We start from the raw sequence: 22,587 nt of genomic DNA on the forward strand, positions 1-22,587 counted from the left end.
ATATCGCGTTTTTTCGAAAGAAGATAAAAACACCGAGTGAAAAGAATAAATATAAGTTTAAAAAAAACGAATCATAATTTAGAATTCGTTCGATAAATATAATAAAATTAAAAGCTCGTATCATTTTGACTAGCAACGTGATTGGTAAACGACACAACTGTACGCATTAATCAACCAATCCGCATTAGCGCCAACGTCACGCAATAGAGAATAATCACCTAGCGGAAATAATTGGAATCTTTGTTTTCTGTTAAGTTTGCCATCGTGGAAAGTTACTCGATGCTCATTTAAATGTCAAAAATTAATAGACTCTGAAAAGTGACACTAACGGTATTGTGTTTATATATTACTTATAATGAAATAATGTACGAGTAATAATTATTTGAATCAATAACAACTCTATCGAATAACTATTCCGATTAACATTACGAATTATATTCTTAACAATGATGCTTCATAAAATGAGTTCCAAATTGTGTCGTTTATGCGGTAAAGAAAAACAACAAGGTACAGATGTATTTAAAGATAAAGTCAAAGGTGCTGTATTAATTTCGATTATTAATAAATATTTCTCCAAAGAGGTAATTATTATATATAGATATTAATACACTGTCCATTTCATTCATTACTTAATTGTTAAATAATCTAGATTATTTATATATTATATCTATTCAGGTTATAAATATATCGACTACAGATGTGTTCTCAAAGTACGTTTGCATTGATTGCGAACAAAAAATTTGTATATTTGATGAATTTTGTTTAATGGTTGCCAATGTGCAAAAACAATTAGCTGCACCTTCTTTAGAAATTGACTTTGCCGAGGTATATATATATATATATAAATATTTATTGTATATATCATACGTATTCGTTATAAACAAACGCTGTTTACAGGATATGTTGTGTCATCTGAAAGAAAACGATAGCGTTGAGAAATCCTCAATGAATAAACAGGATACAAGAAAATCTATATGTCCTATATGTACGAAAAGTTTTAGATGTCAAGCGCATTTAGAAAGACATAAACGTATACATACAGGACAGAGACCTTTTATTTGTACAGTATGTATACTTTGTAATTTTTCATAGGACTTATTATGGTAAAAATTATTATCGTATTCCTTTTGACGATCATTTTAAACATTTAACTATAGATTTGTAGAATGTCCTTCAATCAGCAAGAAATACTTATGAAACATATGGAAAGACACGAAGGGAAAAAACAATTTCAGTGTGCTAATTGTCATCAATCATTTCGCTACAAAGTTTCTTTAAATTCGCATATGATCAATTTTCATATGGATATGGATCAGTCTGTCATACACGGTCATGTAATGCCTATCGATAGTAATTCTTTTACATGTTCAGAATGTGGTAAACAATTTGTAACAAAGTACAAACTACAACGACATTCCAGATGTCATACCGGTGAAAGACCATATCATTGTACGTTTTGCACTAAAACATTTTCGCAAACAGGGAATCTGAAAGTACATCAAGTCAAATGTCATCAGATACCCGAGTCGTTAACAGAAATAAGAGGACAACCACAGAATAATACTCAAGTTATGAATCGCGACATGTCAGCGCCCTTAAATAATTTTCATGCAGTATACATATCGGAAAGTGAAATACAAAAGACTATAAACGAAACAATTAATTCGACAGATCCAAGTACATCCTATCTCAATAAAATGTACGAAAATCCTCTTTATATAGATGACGAAATAGAAACCATGCTGGATCATGATCTTGGACAATTGGAACAGAATAAATATACTACGAGTTCGCAAGATAAAGTATCTCTTTGTTTAAAACAACCAGAGACTCCTGAATTATTGCATAGTTTATTGTACGACGATTAATATGTAATGGCATTTAATATTATCCTAAAATCGTCTCTATATCATTTCGAATGTAATGCAATAATATACGATATTAGGTACATATGAAATAATGTACGACGTTACAAATACATCTAGCAGTGTACGATAGTTATTAAAAAAACGAAAATGTACACATACGACGTGTATCTTTCGAAGTATAATATGTAAACGATAGATCATAGAAAAAACTTGTTAACTTAGTTTTTGATGGAAGTATATGGGATAAGAGATGAGAGAGGGAAAGCAAGGCACGAGTACGATGAAAAGATTAGGATAGATAGTAAACCGCAATAGTTGCATAGAGGTGGAAGAGAGTTAGTGCAGGATAGAGTGGTATAGAGAATTGCATCAAACTAGTCTACGGACCGACGACTCAGATCAATCAGATTATAAAAAGAAACTGTTCTTGTCTTGTTATCTGTATCTATTATACATATGTTATTTTATTTACACTTGTTATGTATTATTGAATATTTATTTGTTATTTTAAAATCTTGGACAATACTATTGGTATAAGAAGCGATCGACTGATCTAATAATTTTGTATGCTTCATAAAAATTGCGTCTTTAATAATAATACAATCGATATGTACTAATCATTGTTAAAAAGAAATATAAAACTTGATTGAAAAAAAACACTTTCGTATAAAAAATCTTTACATGGCACAAAAGAATTGTTTAAAAAAGATTTGCGTTACGGAAGTATGGAAACACCATTCGCTCATACGATTTATTTAGTTGCATCACAATTATATTAACAAATACATATTGATATTGTGTGTGATGAATTTCTTATAGTTAAGAGAGGATTTCTTCCTGCAAGTTATCACAATTAAAATGATGTTCAGATCATAATTAAAAGTCAGTCGGGCAATATATAAATTGGATATACTATTAAATTATTCAAATAGTGAACTTACAAACTATACATTAATATATTAATCAAATGCATATATATATATATATCGATACACCTATTCGTATTCTATGTTTTTACAATCTCTTGATAAAACATAAAATTTAACAACAACGCTTTTTAAAAAGTAAAATGTAAGGCACAGCTCCTTGCGGAATTTTGCGCCCTTTTAATTACATTTCATGAGTACGGAGCTGAAATTTATTATGATAAGAACACTGATTTTACAAGCGCGGCACGATACTTTTTTTCACCTTATAATCTACAAAGAAGATATTACAATCGTAAATGACATTATACTGACTAATTCACATATCGTGAATACGTTAGGAATTTTTTCACAAATCTACACTCTCTTTATTACTTCCAACGTGGCTTCTTAATATATAACTTAACGTATTTATCAACATATAGAATAAAACGTCGGATCACTTTCTCACAAATACATATCAATGGAGAATATTTAATTGGCCTGTATTCGTAGCATAAACCATCCCTTGGCCAGGCTGCGGTGCCCATCTTATGCAATTTAAACTGACGTATCCAGTAGATCCTGGAATATATAGCAATAATTTCCTAATAAGCACCATATTCCTTTTATTATCTTTAATATCTATATCAGTCCTCATGCTACGATGACGCCAATCTTGATCCTGTCTATCGATGTCGTCATTATTTTGTCTCGTGTTACCAAAATTATCAATACCATGGATAAATTCGTCCGTCCTATACGAATCACTGGGTTCGTACGAGTTATAACATTCTGGGTCTATTTGTTCTACTAAACATTGTTTTTCTTTAGTAGATTCTTTATCCGTGAGCTTGTAAAGCAATGCCATTAGAAATCCTCTTGCACGACTTCTTCGTGATGCCAAACCCACTAGGAGATGTTGCCTTGTTGGTGACATCGATACAGAGACAACCGTCTGATCGATTTTCGTCGAATAAATTCTTTCTCCTAAAGTTTCCCATTGTAAACTGTATATACCTGAAATATAACGTTCGCGAGAAGTGAAGAATAAAAAAAAAAACATATGAGAAAAAATGAACAAAAAAAAAAAAAAGAAAAGATAAAGAACAACTACTACCGCGTTACTTACCTAACGTCGTCGTGACATTTATACGTCCCGATGGTAACAGGGTCGTTAATAATTTCCCATCGGACGAAATATCAATACTTGCGTCATTATGAATCTTACATTCACGCACGACAATGTTTTTCTTAGCTGAAAATCCATGTTTTATTTATATCAAAAGTATAAAGACAAAATATTTTGAATCGTAGAAAATATGATCAGTGATACTTACAGTCAGTTATGTCTGGAATTTCACCTGTTGAAAAATCCCATGCTTGAACCCGATAACTCTGAATTTCAAAGCCATTAACAGTCATACTAACTGGTATGTGATCTGAAAGAATTAATAACATAAATATGTAAGGTATCTACGCGCAAGATAAAACGCTAGAATTTCTTTATAACGAAGCAACAGAATCGATACGTTTCTTTGTAGGTATATTATAGATTTTTAAATATTTATAAAATTAGTATTGCGTATGATAGAGAGTTTATACCTCCTAGATCGATATCGTCGCTATCATCGTTTCCAGTATCTTGTCCTCCGCCACTTATTCCTCCTCCATCTCCATCTCCGTCTCCGTCTCCACTTCCACCACCGCCTCCACCTCCACCTCCACCTCCGCCACCACCTCCACCTCCGCCACCACCTCCATCACCGCCTCCACCTCCAGCACCGCTTCCACCTCCACCACCGCTTCCACCTCCAGCACCGCTTCCACCTCCACCACCGCTTCCACCTCCACCACCGCCTCCACCTCCACTACTACCACTACCACTACCACCTGCTCCTCCTCCTCCTCCTCCTCCTCCTCCTCCTCCTCCTCCTCCTACGCCACTTCCACTTGCACTTCCACTTCCACTTCCACTTCCACTTCCTTCTCCTCCTTCAGTACTATTGCTAATATTTCGAACTGCTGAATTGCTATTCCCAAATTCGGAATAACGTACAAAGCGATTACGCCACATTGCTTGTGCAAAAACTATTGGACTTAATATCTGATGTATCCCTAGATTCTGCTGAAAATGTAAATTGTAATATCACTTATTTTCGTCCAATTGTAAGGTTTTTTTTTTTACGAATTATCGATTAAAACGTACCCTGTATCTATTATTATTTTGATGTATCGAGCTTGGTCCAGGTTGATGATGATAATAATTATAATTATTATTATTGTTATTATTAACATTATTATTATTATTATTATTATTATTATTATTATTATTGTTGTTGTTGTTGTTGTTGTTGTTGTTATTGTTATGATTAATATTATTGTTATTGTTATTACCATTTCTTTCAACGTCATTAGGAAAATTATCAATAAAATATGGCGAAGGAATATGAGGTGGAGCATTAAGTCTCCTTCTTTGATTTCCTGGCAAATTATGCAATTCGTTCAATGGAATTCCGTTTACTCGTATAACAGGAATATTTAATTCTTGTCTACGAGATACTCCGTTTCTATAAGATATTCTACGTCTGAAACGTTCCCTTTGAAGTGTAGGGTATCTTCTAATGTATCCTCGAATAGGCGTAGACGCTCTTCTTATTATCGGCGCTGATAAAGTAGACCCTTGGAAATTTAATGGTCTTCTCGTACTTTGTTCACTTGTTATAAAGTTACCCCAATTAGAAGAGTTTGGTCTTGGAATTCTTTGTTCAGTTTCTTGCGAATGCTGATTGAGTCCAGACGATATGTTTTGCCAATTGTTTCTAAATCCTCTTCTGTTAATTGCTGCATTAAGCTCATGGAAACGTAACTCACGAGAACCATTATTTCTGTAGATAATGTTACTACCTAGAGGTTGCACATTATTTTGTCTTCTACTATCCGTCGAGCTATCGGTATTAACAGAACTATTACTTTGAATCCTTTCAACGATATTCTGTACCTCAGCGGACAAAGCATGCTCCGATAAATTATGACCGGTGCTTGTACCCGCTTGCTGAAACTCATGGTTTTGTGGAGTGAAATTAGCGTTATCCGTACTTATGGAATTATTCACGTGTGAAGTCAGATGATTCAAATTTTGACGTTCCTCCGTATTATTGCTTTCTGATTCAGCATCAAGTTGTTGCGGATGAAAGAACAATCTTTTTAATCGTTCTGCCATATTGTGATAGTTTCTATTAGCATGTACAGAGAAAAGATCCTCCGTATTTGTCTGATTCATCTCAAGGGATGTTCCAGGATTTTCTGTATCAAGATTTCTTTCAAAAATTTCAGTGTCGTCGTTATTTTCTGATAACGCTTGCACGTTGCTGCTTGGATTGTATTCTTCCGTTTGTAAACTATTGTCTAAACTATTACTTCGAGGTATTTCTGTCCTATTATTACTTTGAGATGAAAGATCGGTACTATATGGCCCATATTGACTAGACTCCAATTCTCGTCTCGTAGTTACCAATTGAGCTAATAACAAATCCGTTAATTCTAATGCTAAGTGCAGTAAAACATACATTTCTATAAAAAAGAATTATGATTACAATTATATCATTGGGAATTTATAAACTAATAAACCTTTCAAACTTACTATAGATTTGTTCATAAAGCATATTACTTTGCGATCCATTCTCAGGTCTATTAGTTTCAAAGAATTGCGTTAAACCTTCAACCATCAAACTAAGAACTTGCCTGGAATAATAGAAAAAAAAAAAACTTATATAAAGATAATATACATTTTAATAAAAATATACAAACATTGACTATATAAATCTTACCTAGCTCGAAGACGAGTAGCTTCTCGAATCTGTTCAATTTCTTGATTTTCACTATCCGTGATATTGTCTATTTGACTATCACTATCAAAACCCCTAGCAACGTTATTATTTTGAGCGAGAGCTCTTTGCTGACGAACTAAGAACTCCAATCGAAGTATCATTACTTGTAAAAATTCTGAAGTACTTTGCACTTGATTTCTTTCATTACTATTTTCATTGGACGTACTATCGCATACGTTCGGTGGATTTCTACGTAAATGCCATGGCCTTCTTACACTTTCACAAAAACGAGAAGTGTCGCTACTCGATTGTGATCTAGAGCCTCTTTTAGCTCCCAGTGGCAATAATCTTGGATTTCTTAAAATAAAATTAAATAAAAATTATAGATATATTATTTAGGAAATTACTAAAATGTTATGTAACGGACCATGCACATACCTTAAGTACATTCGGCGGCCATATTTACAAATTCTTTGGTACATGTACTGTCTGTTTTGTAAATTGATATTATTTGACGACGATTCGAGTTGTATTCTTGGATTGAAATTCTCAGGAATATTTGACGAATCTTCTGTATTGGTATTAACGTATTCGTTATTATTAGTATTATCATTAAGATGTTTATTGAGATGCGAATTTACATCCTCGGAAGAATACTCTACATTTTCACTCGTCTGCCCTGTTTCATTAACAGAACTTGGATTATTTACTTCGTTATTAATTAAATGCGAAACGCTAGGCGATTGCGAAGTTGTAGTGGTGATTGCAGAAATTGTTGGTAAGTTTGACGTGATTCCAATATTAGAAACAAGACTTGATATACTTGGTAATTGTATATTTTCATCGTTGGTTGTTAAATTCGAATAAGTATGATCATTTATCGCATTATTCGTGTACTGCGAATTATCAGGAAGATTACAATTCTGACATTGCGAGTAAAGGCTGTCCAATATATTCGATAAATTATGCGGTTGCATATCTCTTAATTCAGATTCACTTGGTAATAAATTTGAAAGGCTTATGTTCGTCGAATTTTCTGTCCCATCGTTATTGCTATCGTGACTTTGTGGTTCGCTGCTCATAAATTTGGATGATTTCGTTATCCCTGTAGATGTTGAGGGTTGATTTTGATCACACACTTTCGTATCAGCAGTCTCGTTATTCTCTCTCTTATAACTTTCTAAAAGAATCTTTTTAAAGTTTCTAGTTTGAGAATCTGTCGACACTGAAGAGGAATTCTGACCAGACGTCGAAGGTTTAACATTTGTACTTGTATTCGATTGTTCTGCTGTTTCTTCATTATTGTTTTGTCTCTCAACTCGTACGGTTACATGTAGCGAACGTATTTGATGTTGCAAGTCTTCCCACATCCTACGAACTTGCTGCAGTTGAACAATTTCTAATCTGGCTCTGTAATGAATATAAGAAGAACTAATTTATCTAACATATATCTACGTGAATCAGACCTTTTATCAAAATGATATAGAAATATTTCTGCAGGGAAACTTTTAACATACCTACACAAACGTTGCATATTATCTATATGTCGTCCAAGGAGGCGTATTCTCAGTCGAATTTCTAAAGGATGAAGACCGACATCTCGATTCAGGGACAATCTCCATCTTCTGAATCCTTCTCCACTTATATCTCTGCTGATATTCAATTCGCTCATATTACTATCTACAGATCGTTCGAAAGTAGAATTATTGTTTCTTAATTGATTTTCAACTTGACTATCTTGTCCTTGTTGTTGTTGTTGTTGTTGATTTTCCGTTGAACTTTCCCCTTCTACTCTTTCCTTCTTTGGAGGAATATGTATTTCTTGCGTGTTGTTCTCATTGCTTGAATTTTCTCTTTTCGCCGACGTAATACTACTTGCATTTGCAGGAGGATTTATTGGCCGATGATGAAGCGAACTACTGGAAGAATGAACTTCTGGCACTGCGCTTTGTTCTAGCCTCCTAAATTGACTTTCTTGCAAACTTCTGAACGGAAATAACGGTGGCTGTTCGTAGCTTAGAGAATTCGCAGGCATAGGGGCAATTTGATTTCTATTGCAGAACCTATTCTGAGCTCTTTGAATCATCTCATCGTTCGTGAGTCTCGTATGCGTTGGATCATTGAGCGACGATGTACGATTATTATCATAATTTCTGTTGGAGGAGTCTAATTGAATCCAACGACTGGTCCATCTTCGTGAATTAGAAGCATTACTTGTACTGGCTTCGTCAAGGTTGGAATCTGAATTACTATTTTCTTCCAGGAGCCAATATCCATTCTCTGATTGTTCTCCACTATTTTCGTCATCCAAAGTTTCACTGTGTAAATTTTCTGTATTATACCCATGCTCTGTGCATAAATGTCTTATAATTACATCGAATACTCTCCTTAATGAAGGGGAATTTCTGCATAATGAACAATGTGGTTTAAACAAGTAAAAGAAAGCAAAAAGCTTGAACGTATATTAAATATATTGGTTAAACGCTACTTCATTATAGAGTAAGACTAAAAGATACCTTTGTCGATCTCTTAGGTCGGATGATACCTCTGGTGCATTAGGAACAGTTCTTGTCACTCTTGTAGTTCTCAGATCAGATGCGTTACCGTTTCGTGTTCTTCTTGCAGAATTATAATTATTGATCATTCTGTATCCATAAAGAGGCGCATCCCATAAATGATGATAACGAGGTACTGCTTCAAAATCTTGAATACCTTCCAATGGATTTCTAAATTTTTATATATAAACATTTTTATATATTTCATGTGTTACAAATTTACAACATAATAATAAAGATAGACGAGGGCAATTTAAAAAATTCGCAGCTTCTTTTTTTTATTACATTTCATTCTTAAAGTGGAACATGTTATTTAAAGGAAGAAAAAGAGAGAGAGAGGGGGGGGGAGAGAGAGAGAGAGAGAGAGAGAGAGAGAGAGAGGAAAAAAGCGAATTTTTCAAGTTGCCCTAGTATGTATAATATACCTTAATAGAGTTCTGTACGGCTGCTCTACAGAAGGACGATCCCTCCGTGATCGAATTGGTGATATATTTGCGATACCTGTGATTAATTTTCTTCCGAGATTATCGAATGCTACATACCTAAAATATATTTTTAAAACTCATTGAATACATTATATCCATTGGAAAAACTAGAGAAATTTATTAAGATATTAGTAAATAATTTCAGTTACCTCACTTTTTCTTTATCCGATCGCGTTGAAGCTACTGCAAAAGGTTCCGATTGACTCCAATCCCAAAAATGAATTTCATTATAAGTTGCAATTACAAGCAACTGTTCAGATGGATGAAATGCAAGAGATGCAATGACTGTACGACTTTCAGCATTCCATACTTCGCTACCTCCCTAATTAAAATGTCTATGTTATTTCTATATATTTTTGGTTTTAATTAAATAGCATTACATTAGAATATACTTCAACGGCTTACACTTAAATCCCATACACGAACTTGACCACCAAGACAACCAGAAGCTAATATCTGACTTGAAGATGGATGGAAAGCTATACACCAAGGTGTACGTGGATGGCCGGAAAGAGTTCTTATATTCTTTCCTGTCTTAACTTCTGTAATATATACATTGTGATTTCCATGTGTAGATGCCAGTTTAGTCCTGAAATATAATAGAAAATTTTTAATTGTGTTAAATATCTTTTTATGAAAAGAACATACCCATCAGGACTAAAGACCATTAAAAAAGTTGCTCTAGGAACACCAGGTAAATCACATTTCTATAAAAATAGAATTTCATAGAACATTGTAATTATGATTACAAAAAAAGCTAGTACCACATACTTCTTTTGCAATATATACATTCAAATTATAGAGACAAATATAATCGCATGCTTATACATACCAACTCCCTATGACTCTTCAAAACAAGATTTGTTTCCGCTATTGATTCAAGCTCTCGTGTACTAGTTCTATTTATATTATGAAGACCTAAATCTCTTAACATTAGGTTGCGTATCACATTCTGAGATTGATTGCTATGTAGCAATATCGACCTTTTTTTGACTTTCCCCATTTATTACTGCTGCTTTGTAGATTCTATTACAGATGGTATGCAAAATATATTTTTACTAGGAATAAGAGTAAACAATTCGAATAAAAATCAAGTGACTCAATAGAAACAATTCAGCCTTTAATTCAAATGAGATACTTTCAATCGTAATACATTCTTGTGCAAAGAAAGTACATGAAAGTGTAACATTGACAATGTTGATATTGACATTTTTAATTGTAGCTTTATTTAATAAATACATCTATATTGAGCATGAAATTATATACAATCTATCGAAATGAACTATATGTATGTATGTATGTATATATGTATGTATGTATACATATACATGCATGTATGTATACATAGGAGGGAACAATAGCAAGATTATTACACGTAAAATTTATAATACGATTACTCTTTTTTTTTTCACTTTTGAATGAACATGTTATAAATAAAAACGACGTACGATTAATAGTAAAGTAATTATTTAAAGATATTATAAGATCTTTATGTACCAGTTATTTTAAAATTAACAAATACTTTATAACCCCTAACATAAAAGTTTACATTGTACTTACATAAAAAAAATATATATATATATGTGTATAAAGATAATAAATCATACTGTTTAGATAAATTAAAATCTATTATATATTATTCATTTTTGTTTCCTAAGTAGAAAAAATATATAAATAAAAAACAAAGCTGGATTAGACAAAAAACATCCGACTTTATTCTCTACTTCACTTTGTATCGATAAAACTATTTTTATACGAATGCTAAGAACATAATTTTTTGCTTTCCTTTTACAACAAGTAAAAAATATTTTCTAACATAACTTTTACAAATATTATCAAAATATTTATAAAAGCAAACTCTTCTCGTTATAAAACTATAATAATTGTATATATACATACAAACACACACGCATATATATATATATATATATACATACATACGTTAAATATCAAGGTTTATCCTCTATCAAGGTTATTTATCTCTTATAATTATCTTGTACGTATAAAAATAATAGGCAATACCCAAAAATTGGAATATATTAAAATGTGAAAAACTAAATGATATTATATTGACTAATGTAGTATATAAAAAAATTATAATGCATAGTTATATATATATATATATATATATATATATATTTTTTTTTTCAAAGTAATTACCTACTCTGCATCTAATTGTTTACCAAGGGCACTATCTAAAGCATTCACGAGAAGAGATCACCACTTAATAGATTCATAATATCGAGCTATCAGCTTGAAATTGAATCTCCAATGGACGTAAAATCCAGCTGGATGCAATTCGTTATGCGATAAGCTTTCATGAGCGTCGTTTCTTCATCGACTTGGTACTCTGCGTCATCCTAGAAAGAAATTCCATTCGAAGACGGTTTTGAAAATTGTGTGTGACCGATTTCCCCTTAGGAAAAAAAGAAATAAAAAACGGTTGCCTCGGAAAAAAACAATGTGAGCTATTTTTATGAGGTGATCGCTGTAATAATAATAATAATAATAATAATAATAATAATAATAATAATGACAAAATAAAAAAAAAATAAAAAAAAATCAACGACGATCTACCAAATGCGCGTCTCAAGTCCTTCTTTTTTTTCCAAAATAATTTTTTTTTTTTCTCGATAAAATAAACGTCACTCTCTTATATTACGTAGCAACGGTGTCACAAAACGAACACTTTGTTTAAAGCAACAATTAACGTCGATCTCGAAGCGGGTTGCTCACGAATGAGATAAACTAGGCACTTACTTTAAGTAAAGCAACAGAGAGAGCTTTGTTCGTAAAACAAACTGACAGAAGTTTGAAGTTACTGAATTTTCTAAGTCAATCGCTGATTGGTCTAGTTACAATATGGTAACTTTAAGGCGAACCGGCGTTGTTTTTAAATATGGCGGTTAAAAGAAGATGTGGAAGGGGCGATAAGATATAGATTTGATCTATATATTGGCAGGATCCAATAAAGGCGTCACAAAATCGTTCAAGGTACTATTGAATACTAACGCACCGTATAAATTCACATATCTCTTGATCGATTTCTATTGTCGAAAGCTTGTAAGTAAATTGATATATAAACATTTATATTAATTATTAATATTTTATATATATATATGTGTGTGTGCGTATGTGTATTAAATCTTGTGTCTGTATATATATATATATATATATATATGCATATGTATGTATATACATGTACATATAATTTTATTCGATTATAGTTATATATGATCATTGTTTCATCCGGTAAAGTTTCTCGGTGTCATCATCTGACGAAATAAAATTGTATGACTTTACAGTAAATCTGTTCGTAATCGAGGGATGTGCAATGTACGAAATTAAACCGATCGAAATATACGTTTAAAAATAGAATCAAATTAATATACTACGACACATTCGGCTTGAAATTATTTAATTTTGATAATTGATCAAAATGTTTTATATATAATTATTCATTGAAAAATGTTTACTAGAATAAATGTATCTTTAACGTTGCATATTACATAGTATGTTGTAATCGCTTTATTAGGAATTTACTTAATGGCGGATAATTAAAACTATTCAAATTATCTTTCTGTGATAATCGATAATTAACGTGATCGTCCGCGTAATTATTCATACTTCGTTGAAACGACAATAGCATCTATCCGGCATTCGCAAATTTTTCTATTCCGATAGAAATTTCTCGAAAGTTTCATTTACGTAAGAACTTTTCGAAAGATTTTTATCTTTCATTTCAATATCTACGCCATATCTCTATCTTATGATATAGTTATCTACTTGATGAGTTGATTATCCGTTTAATTAGTATTTTATTTTATCTGGGTAAAAGAAATTGTAGATTGCCGATAGTGCATTCAATTCGATCTATTGTTCTCTGATAATATTAACCGTACTATCGATACGATTATACGTTCTGCAGCTCGATTTGAGAAGATCGTTTTAAAATTATCATTTTAATTAGTATCAATATATTTTTCTTTTTCTTTCAGAAAAATGCCTTCCTACAAGTTGACATACTTTCCTGTAAAAGCGTTGGCAGAGCCAATCCGTTTTATTTTCAGTTATGCTGGAGTCGAGTTTGAAGACGTTCGTTTTGATAGAGAAGATTGGCCGAAGATAAAACCGAGTAAGCACAGAATGGGAAGGATAACGTCAAATTCAAACGAGTAATATGTCTTTATATTCTATGTTCTATAAAGACTGAATTTTTCTTTCGTAGCTACACCTTTTGGACAAGTACCTATGTTGGAAGTAGATGGAAAAAAAGTCAATCAATCTACTGCCATCGCTCGTTATTTAGCTAAGCAACATGGTCTTGCTGGAAAGAACGACTGGGAAGCTTTGGAAATAGATGCTATTGTCGACACCATTCACGATCTTCGTGCAAGTAAGTTATTTTTATACGAATATTTCTATCGAATACTTATCGCGTGGATTTATATCTGACTGTTCATACATTTATTTCAGAGATTGCTGCACATCATTATGAACAAAATGCCGAAGCAAAAGCTGCAAAATTAAAGGTAGCTAATGAAGTAGTACCATATTTTTTGGAACGTTTAGACAATCAAGTAAAAAATAATGGAGGTTACTTTGTGGGCGGTGCTTTAAGTTGGGCAGATTTTACTTTTGTCGCTCTGTTGGATTATTTGAATTTTATGTCAAAGTCTAATATTATCGAAAAATATGATAATCTCAAAGCATTGAAGGAAAAGGTTGAAAACATTCCTGCTATCAAAAAATGGGTTGAGAAACATCCGGAATCTGGATTCTAAACTACTTACGAAATTCATAATCATATATTAAAAAACATGTATTTCTATATCTATGGGAGAGAGAATTAATAATTACATGCAAGTATTAATTGTTTTTGTTATATGAATTTTTGCAAAGATGTTATAAATATTTGCAGTATTTGCTTAGCTCTTTATAGGTTGATAATGTATCAAGAATTTCCATTGTAATTTTCTATTGACAATAAAGAATTCATTTTATTAATATTTTCAAAAAGAAAAAAAAAAAAGAAAACAATTAATCCCCCATTAGAATAAGTGCAAAAGAGTGAACTTAATTAGAAAAAATATTAAACGAAATTTAAACTACGAAAGTTCATCTCAATCGCGTGTAATAACAAAACAATTACATACACACACACGGAATAGTTACACGTATATACATACATTTAATCAGGCAACATTTTTTTTCCTCCAAGTCTATTTTCTTACACAAACATAAAATGTGTTAAATTAACGCGTACTTTTTATTGCAAAAAAAGATTTAAATTTGTATCCTTCGAATAATTTAAATTCTATAAAAATTGTATGCAAAAAGTGAGTACGTGCGTTATCTCACTATTTTTAACGAATTCATTTCGCTATTATTATTATCTTACGAATCTTATAATTAATAATACAAAGGACGTATCATATATATCGCTAAAATATTTTATTAATTAAAAATTTCATAAAAATTTTTTTCTAATGTTTATTAATAGTATAGTCATAAAAATCCTACGATATATAAATAATATAAAATATATAGGTTATACAAATAAATTATATAAAAATATTAAATTAAGATTGAAAAGTTAATTAGATCGCATACATCAAATACGTACGTACATTTTAAAGATGGAAATGCTTTTGAAAAAATTCCTTTTTTATATTTTAAATTTGACGTAACTAGATCTGGTTTTAACCATACATAGTTCATAACCAGCATTCGATGTGTAGTACCTTGAAATGGTGAGTTGCGACCGGCACTGTGCTCTTCATTGATATTAGCTACATTGGAAAAAAAATTTCATCATTTTGTGAAACAATTATTAACATAATACATAAAATATGGCAAGCCAATTATTATTATCTGCAAAAAGATTGGAAAAAATTTTATTAGTGTCCGTTCAAAAGGGACATTTTGATACATTTCAGGTATGGCTATAATACAACATAACCTATAAGTAATTTATGATATAACATTTTCACTTATAATATTGATATTTATAAGTCAACATTTGAATAGTTTTCGATTAATTCATTAGATCGTACACGTTTATCGAGAAATTATTCATAATATTTACAGTTATCATTATCGTAATGCAAATATTTTCTCTCATTGAAAATACGCTTATATATTGCTGATATATCGAGAATATAATTATATATATTGTTATTTAAATGTAAAATAGAACGTATGACAATTCTATAAATATATCGACTAAATAGAACCACGTATTTTTTCAGTTGAAAAGACATTTATCATTTCTGAAAAAATGTTATACAATGCCTGTATTTGAAGAATTGCAACAACAATGGAGATTATTGTGTATGCAATCACCTAAAGGATTTGAAAAATTTTTTAAACGAGGTAAGCGAAATTCTAAGAACTTTTTCTTAATAATAGTGATAGTGACAATAGTAATAACAACAATAACGTGATTATACTAAGTAAATGAACTAACATTTATGCGAAGGAGGGGCAAAGCCAAATAAAGTTAATGAACAAACGGATAAAAAATCGGGGAGCACATCGAGTAAAGATGCTCCATCCAGTAAACAATCCTCATCTAGTCCTAAAGGTTCTGAGACTAATTGGACATCTAAGATTTTTGGTACAAACTGGCAGCAAGGGCAAGGAGACAAATCATTTGGCGATTATGATAAATACACATGGTGGGGATTGCTTTTCCTAGCAACTATAACAGCATTTGTCTATTTATTCTCAGAAGATATATATTCTCGACAAGTTACATGGAGAGAATTTGTCCACAAGTAAGTGATCTATATTTGTTAACGCAAGATTCTAGTTACGCTGGGAATATATTTTTTTGATTCGTGTGATTTTCTTTTTTTTTTTGTCTTAAATTTCAGCTACTTAAGTAAAGGAATGGTAGAAAAATTGGAAGTTGTAAATAAAAAATACGTTAGAGTCAAACTTCTTCCTGGTCATAGTATAGATGGATATGTAAGTTTTAACAATTGATTATATCCCTTAATGTATTATAGTGTATTGACTATTGCGTCATTTACTTTGCTGATATAATACAAATAAGTTGATTTACGATGTACTTTCTAGACTACATTATGGTTCAATATTGGAAGCACTGAAACTTTTGAAAGAAATTTAGAAAATATTCAAATAGAATTAAATATAGAACCTGAAAATGATGTTCCCGTTGTATATAAATCTGAGATAGAAGCATCGACTATACTGACATATTTAGTACAATTACTTTTCTTTGGTACCTATTAAAATTATTAATTGTTATTCTAAAATCATTTACAGTTAATTCTAATCTATTAAACGATTTTATAGCACTAGCTATATACATGTTGCGACGTTCGATGGAAGCGATAAGTGGAAAAGGTGGTAGAAGAAGAGGATTATTTGGCGGTGTGATGGAATCAACTGCAAAATTAATTAATTCAAAAGATATCGACGTTCGATTTAAGTAAGTTCTTATTCCTACTTACGTGTCTGAATGACGTGCCTCGGTCTACAGTGGTGAATTATATTTTATATATGCATTATTTGAATATAGAGATGTGGCTGGATGCGAAGAAGCAAAGATTGAAATTATGGAATTTGTAAATTTTTTGAAAAATCCTAAACAATATATAGATCTTGGAGCGAAAATCCCAAAAGGAGCTATGTTGACAGGTACATAAATGTCTCAAATAAATAACAATATTAAACAAAGAGAAAACACAGTATGTATGATCTATCGATTATTTTGTAGGTCCTCCTGGAACAGGAAAAACATTGCTTGCTAAAGCAACGGCCGGAGAAGCGGACGTGCCATTCATTTCCGTGTCAGGTTCAGAATTTTTAGAAATGTTTGTGGGTGTTGGACCTTCTAGAGTAAGAGATATGTTTTCTATGGCAAGAAAACATGCACCATGTATTTTATTTATCGATGAAATCGATGCGGTAGGAAGGAAAAGAGGTGGTCGTAATTTTGGCGGGCATTCGGAGCAAGAAAATACACTTAATCAACTTTTGGTGGAAATGGATGGTAAAAAGCTCTCTCCAATGTCTATCGGACTAAATTATAATCCTACATTTTTTTCGTCAACATTGTTTTTCTCTTGCTTTCAGGATTTAACACGACAACTAACGTAGTTGTGTTAGCGGCAACTAATCGAGTAGATATTTTGGATAAGGCACTTTTAAGACCTGGTAGATTCGATAGGCAAATTTATGTTCCTGCGCCGGATATCAAAGGACGTGCTTCCATATTCAAGGTGCACTTGGCTTGTTTAAAAACATTGTTGAACAAAGATGACTTGGCAAGAAAAATGGCATCCTTGACACCTGGTTTTACAGGTATATAAATGACAAGACGTATATCAAATCTCACGTAAATAATAATATAAATAAACATTTTTTAGGAGCTGATATAGCCAACGTTTGTAACGAAGCAGCTCTCATAGCGGCAAGAGATATGAATGATAATATTCAACTAACACATTTCGAACAAGCCATTGAAAGAGTAGTTGCTGGTATGGAAAAGAAAACGAATGTTTTGCAACCAGAAGAAAAGAGAACAGTTGCATATCACGAAGCTGGTCATGCAGTGGCAGGTTGGTTCTTGGAATACGCAGATCCGCTTTTGAAGGTATTTCCTCAAATTTATATACCATTGTCCAAGATAATTAATAATCTTAATAACTGATTCATATCTCTTAGGTATCTATTATACCGAGAGGAAAGGGATTAGGCTATGCTCAATATTTACCACGTGAACAGTATCTTTACTCGAAAGAACAATTGTTCGATCGAATGTGTATGACACTTGGAGGCAGAGTTTCGGAAGAAATATTTTTTGGTCGCATAACAACAGGCGCTAGAGACGATTTACAAAAGGTATTATTGAGATTATTCTCAACGTGCGAATAACGAATGATTTATTTACGATAACATTAATTTCAACAGATAACAGAAAACGCCTACGCTCAAATCGTGCAGTTTGGTATGAACGAAAAAGTAGGTAATATTAGCTTTGAAAGACCACAACCTGGTGAAGCAACTATAGACAAACCCTATTCCGAGAGCACAGCACAACTTATCGACAGTGAAGTCCGTCAGCTAATTGACAGCGCGCATAAACGCACACGTGATCTTCTTACAAAGCATAAGGAGGATGTAGCTAAGGTAGATTAATTAACGTTAACGATATCAATCTTATAATTATAACAAGGTCCTAACGCTTGAACGAATCTATAGGTCGCAGAACGTCTTTTGAAACAAGAGATTTTAAATAGAGACGATATGATAGAATTACTTGGACCTAGACCGTTCAAAGAAAAATCAAGCTACGAAGAATTCGTTGAAGGTACTGGTTCCTTTGAAGAAGATACCACATTACCAGAGGGTTTACAAGAATGGAATAAATCTAGAACAGAAACTGATAATAAATCGGAAAGTAAAGAGAGCTTACCTCCTAATCCACCTTCAAAAACACCATCTACTGAAACAACTAAAAATCAGCCGTAAAAAATATTGTAATTGTATTTCATCAAACTATAGTCTATCAAGTATATATCATTCGTACTTTGTATTATAGCTCAAAATACATTATTAAAGAAAGCTAGAATATAGTATAATTATACTCAGCTGCATCAGCTGTCGTAATTATTAATTTAATTAAATCATTTATTAAACGTTTGCTTATACACACTTAAATATATAATTCATGTAATATAATAATTCTTTCTGCATCTTTCGCTAATAATACTTACTGAACTAAGAAATGTTTTGTGGAGATCCCAATATTAATTATAGATATCGATGAAGAATATATATACGATGTATTACGAACGATACAGTTGTTTATTTTCTTTTAATAAGATATGTGCTTACAGGCTATAAAAATGAGATAAGAGATATATCAAACGAAAGTATGCAGAAATTTTTAAGTGTCATCTCGCCTTATCTTCTTCTTACGTAAAAAAAATTTTGTCCTTGTTGATGTCTAAATGATATTGTTTACATAACTGATAATGCTTATTTACATACATCTTTAAACAAAAAAAGAAAAAAAAAAACAGATAATATGGATCATATCTTACGTTTCAATCCAGTAGCACGAAACGTTGCCCGCATTATATATCGAATACGATTTAACATTAATATATCATTGGATATATTTTTACAAGAATCATGGATATCAGCATAGTTGACGTCGAAGTAAAGGATATTAGATTTCCTACGTCGTTGAAGGCAGATGGTAGCGATGCTATGGTAAATAGTATTATCATATTTTGATGATATAATTCAAACAATATCTATCGTATTAAAAAAAAATAAACGATTGTAAAGATATGACTTTTTCTATTTATAGCATACAGATCCCGATTATTCGTGTGCATATGTCATCTTAAAAACTAACACAGATATTCGTGGATACGGATTAACATTTACTTTGGGTAGAGGAACTGAAATTGGTAAAATGAAGATTTTTCTTCATTGTAACTTTTCATTAAAATTACACACGTATGAATTTAATACAGATTTATTCTATTTTCAGTTGTCCAGGCATGCAAATCTTTGTCTACTTTGTTAAAAAATCAAAAAGTTTTAAATATCTTCAATGACTTTGCATCATTCTGGCGAAAACTGACTAGTGAATCGCAATTGAGATGGGTATATCTTGATATTTATAATTAGAGTAAAAAATGACGAAATATGTGTACGCTAATTTTTATTTCAGATTGGTCCGGAAAAAGGTGTCATTCATCTTGCCACAGCTGCTATAATAAATGCTTTGTGGGATATGTGGGCTCGTATAGAAAAAAAGCCTGTTTGGAAACTTCTTGTAGATCTAACACCAGAACAATTGGTTTCTACCATCGACTTTAGATACATGTAAGTCTTAAATGGGAAGTAGAGCGAATCTGTAATCTTAAATCTGTTAATTTAAGCGATTTTGTAGCATGAATTTGTACATAAGATTTAAGAAATATTTTCTTTTACAGTACCGATTTTATTACGAAAGAAGAGGCGATACGAATGTTAAGAAATAATGAAGTAGATAAAAAAAAGCGCGAAAAATTTTTAATCGAAAATGGATATCCTGCTTACACTACACAAATAGGCTGGTTGGGTTACAGCGACGAAAAAGTTAAAGAACTTTGTAAAAAATTTTTAGATTTGGGATTTACATCTTTTAAAGCAAAAGTTGGTCAAAATATAAAAGACGATATTCAACGATGTCGTTTGATACGCGAAACGATCGGATATGAAAACAAGCTGATGTTGGATGCTAATCAGGTTTGGGATGTTGAGGAAGCAATTGAATGGATGAAGCAATTGAAGGAATTTAAACCAGTTTGGATAGAAGAGCCCACTTCACCGGATGACATTTTAGGCCATGCTAAGATTGCCGAGGAATTGAAGTCTATTGGCATAGCTGTTGCAACTGGCGAGATGTGTGCAAATCGTGTAATGTTTAAACAATTGTTACAATCAAAAGCTATCCAATTTTGTCAAATAGACTCTGCTAGAATAGGTGGAATCAACGAAATATTAGCTGTATATTTTATGGCTAAAAAGATTGGAAGTAAAATTTATTTTTTTTTTTATATATTTATACTTAACTTTAAAAAACACAAATATTTAAATAACTTCATTTTTCTAGTACCAGTATGCCCACATGCTGGAGGTATAGGTTTATGCGAAATGGTTCAACATCTTCAAATGTGGGATTTCATATCTCTTAGTGGAACAACTACAGATCGTGTTATAGAATACGTAGATCAACAACATGAACATTTTGAAAATCCAGTACAGCTCAGAAATGCATGTTATATGCCACCTATTGCTCCAGGTTATTCGACTAAGCTTAAGAATGACTGTATTTCGAATTATATCTATCCTGATGGAACAGAATGGCGACGTACGTTTAATTAAGGAATTTATCAGTTAAAAACTGTAACACACTAAATGTTTTTATATAAAATTAATAAGTTTTAAACAGAATTTGTTTACTTACAACATTATACAATCAAATTAAAATAATATAGCTATAAAGTATATATAACAGGTATAAATTCTTATAAAATTTTAATAATAATTGAACTATATATATCTCATGTATCTTTCTTTTGTAAACGTGATCTCACATAGTCCGTCTGTGAAAAAGAAACAAAAAAACCAAAAAAAGTACATCCATAAAATAGTTATATAACGAACGCACAAACATCAGATATTTAATTTATCGTTAATACATACGCTTACAAACCAAGGAGTGTCGAGTTTAAACACCATTCGTTTGACAATGGACATATTTTCTACAGGAGAAATAAGATGTAAATGAAGGTGATTTACTGTGTTAAATGGGGGCCAATGAAAACCAGTCCTTGTAGAATTCATGTCAAATCCTTGTTTTTGCATTACTAATTGAACACAAGCAACAATTTTATCATCTGTAAAAGATAGAAGATCACGAAATTCCTTTCTCAAGTAAAATATTATTTAAAAGAAAGTTAAATTTAATTTCATTAACTTACAAAGCTTGATGTCAGCAGGTTGTAAATCTTTAGCAGTATTTATATGCTTATTTGGCAATATTAAGTAATGATGATCTGATGCTGGATTGATATCTTTGATACAAGTAACGTATTCATCCTAGGAATGTATGTATATCATCAATTAATATAATTAAAATTTGACTCTTTTAATAACATTGTCTACTCTGAAGTTTTATTTGTTAATATTTTATGTATGCTCAAGATCAAATAAAAAAGAGTGGATTTTGTTCCAATCGATTAAATTTTACTTGCCTCATAAATTTTTTCACTCGGACTTTCATTTTTTATTATCTTACAGAATATGCATTGTGCTTCGGCGGCCATATGAAATTGGAATTATTTATTAATGGAAGTTAATTATTTTGACAGATCACTGACTACAGTAGGAGAGGTTAGTTTGGACTT

The 22,587-nt window shown here is 31.6% G+C and overlaps 6 protein-coding genes across 8 annotated transcripts in view; 4 read left to right on the forward strand and 2 right to left on the reverse strand.

Annotated features, from left to right (window-relative positions):
* Positions 1-62: 62 nt before the first annotated feature.
* Positions 63-2,916, forward strand: LOC122633703 (zinc finger protein 551-like). Its single transcript, XM_043821989.1, has 4 exons — positions 63-581; positions 676-825; positions 898-1,065; positions 1,158-2,916. Exons 1-4 carry the CDS (start codon positions 447-449, stop codon positions 1,866-1,868), a joined length of 1,164 nt encoding a protein of 387 aa, XP_043677924.1. The 5' UTR covers positions 63-446; the 3' UTR covers positions 1,869-2,916.
* Positions 2,606-12,397, reverse strand: LOC122633940 (putative uncharacterized protein DDB_G0282133). Its single transcript, XM_043822436.1, has 17 exons — positions 11,804-12,397; positions 10,476-10,669; positions 10,292-10,350; positions 10,049-10,232; positions 9,793-9,965; positions 9,584-9,700; positions 9,120-9,329; positions 8,121-9,008; positions 7,042-8,013; positions 6,604-6,960; positions 6,417-6,517; positions 5,076-6,346; positions 4,727-4,901; positions 4,379-4,621; positions 4,114-4,215; positions 3,906-4,031; positions 2,606-3,793 (listed from the first exon to the last, which is right to left on the reverse strand). Exons 2-17 carry the CDS (start codon positions 10,644-10,646, stop codon positions 3,255-3,257), a joined length of 5,688 nt encoding a protein of 1,895 aa, XP_043678371.1. The 5' UTR covers positions 10,647-10,669; positions 11,804-12,397; the 3' UTR covers positions 2,606-3,254.
* A 113-nt stretch (positions 12,398-12,510) lies between these two features.
* LOC122633707 (glutathione S-transferase-like) lies at positions 12,511-14,650 on the forward strand. Of its 2 annotated transcripts, none has more exons than XM_043821998.1 (4): positions 12,511-12,637; positions 13,642-13,778; positions 13,872-14,039; positions 14,120-14,650. In XM_043821998.1, exons 2-4 carry the CDS (start codon positions 13,646-13,648, stop codon positions 14,425-14,427), a joined length of 609 nt encoding a protein of 202 aa, XP_043677933.1. In that variant the 5' UTR covers positions 12,511-12,637; positions 13,642-13,645; the 3' UTR covers positions 14,428-14,650. The 2 variants fall into 2 exon arrangements, with proteins under 2 accessions (XP_043677933.1, XP_043677932.1); XM_043821997.1 differs by having other exon boundaries at positions 12,551-12,706.
* A 715-nt stretch (positions 14,651-15,365) lies between these two features.
* On the forward strand, positions 15,366-19,272 carry LOC122633695 (AFG3-like protein 2). Its single transcript, XM_043821917.1, has 13 exons — positions 15,366-15,582; positions 15,895-16,018; positions 16,125-16,422; positions 16,522-16,615; positions 16,727-16,892; positions 16,967-17,102; positions 17,193-17,311; positions 17,391-17,666; positions 17,750-17,977; positions 18,043-18,269; positions 18,341-18,517; positions 18,587-18,805; positions 18,878-19,272. Exons 1-13 carry the CDS (start codon positions 15,496-15,498, stop codon positions 19,145-19,147), a joined length of 2,421 nt encoding a protein of 806 aa, XP_043677852.1. The 5' UTR covers positions 15,366-15,495; the 3' UTR covers positions 19,148-19,272.
* Positions 19,273-19,417: 145 nt separating this feature from the next.
* Positions 19,418-21,631, forward strand: LOC122633702 (mitochondrial enolase superfamily member 1-like). 2 transcript variants are annotated; one of them, XM_043821987.1, is made up of 6 exons: positions 19,418-19,894; positions 19,995-20,097; positions 20,181-20,296; positions 20,364-20,518; positions 20,611-21,212; positions 21,291-21,631. In XM_043821987.1, the coding sequence occupies exons 1-6, from the start codon at positions 19,814-19,816 to the stop codon at positions 21,560-21,562; spliced, it is 1,329 nt and encodes a 442-aa protein (XP_043677922.1). In that variant the 5' UTR covers positions 19,418-19,813; the 3' UTR covers positions 21,563-21,631. The 2 variants fall into 2 exon arrangements, with proteins under 2 accessions (XP_043677922.1, XP_043677923.1); XM_043821988.1 differs by having other exon boundaries at positions 20,629-21,212.
* LOC122633709 (histidine triad nucleotide-binding protein 3) overlaps positions 21,616-22,587 on the reverse strand; it is a 1,276-nt gene continuing 304 nt past the window's right edge. Inside the window, exons 1-4 of the mRNA XM_043822000.1 lie at positions 22,435-22,587; positions 22,162-22,279; positions 21,884-22,077; positions 21,616-21,783 (exon numbers count right to left, since the gene is read on the reverse strand). The exon at positions 22,435-22,587 is cut by the window's right edge and continues 304 nt beyond it. Coding sequence (XP_043677935.1) covers positions 21,742-21,783; positions 21,884-22,077; positions 22,162-22,279; positions 22,435-22,506 — 426 coding nt within the window. The 5' untranslated portion in view covers positions 22,507-22,587 and the 3' untranslated portion in view covers positions 21,616-21,741. The remainder of the gene's footprint in view (positions 21,784-21,883; positions 22,078-22,161; positions 22,280-22,434) is intronic.

The sequence above is a fragment of the Vespula pensylvanica genome, chromosome 13 (genome assembly GCF_014466175.1).
Source record: "Vespula pensylvanica isolate Volc-1 chromosome 13, ASM1446617v1, whole genome shotgun sequence".
NCBI lineage: Eukaryota > Metazoa > Arthropoda > Insecta > Hymenoptera > Vespidae > Vespula > Vespula pensylvanica.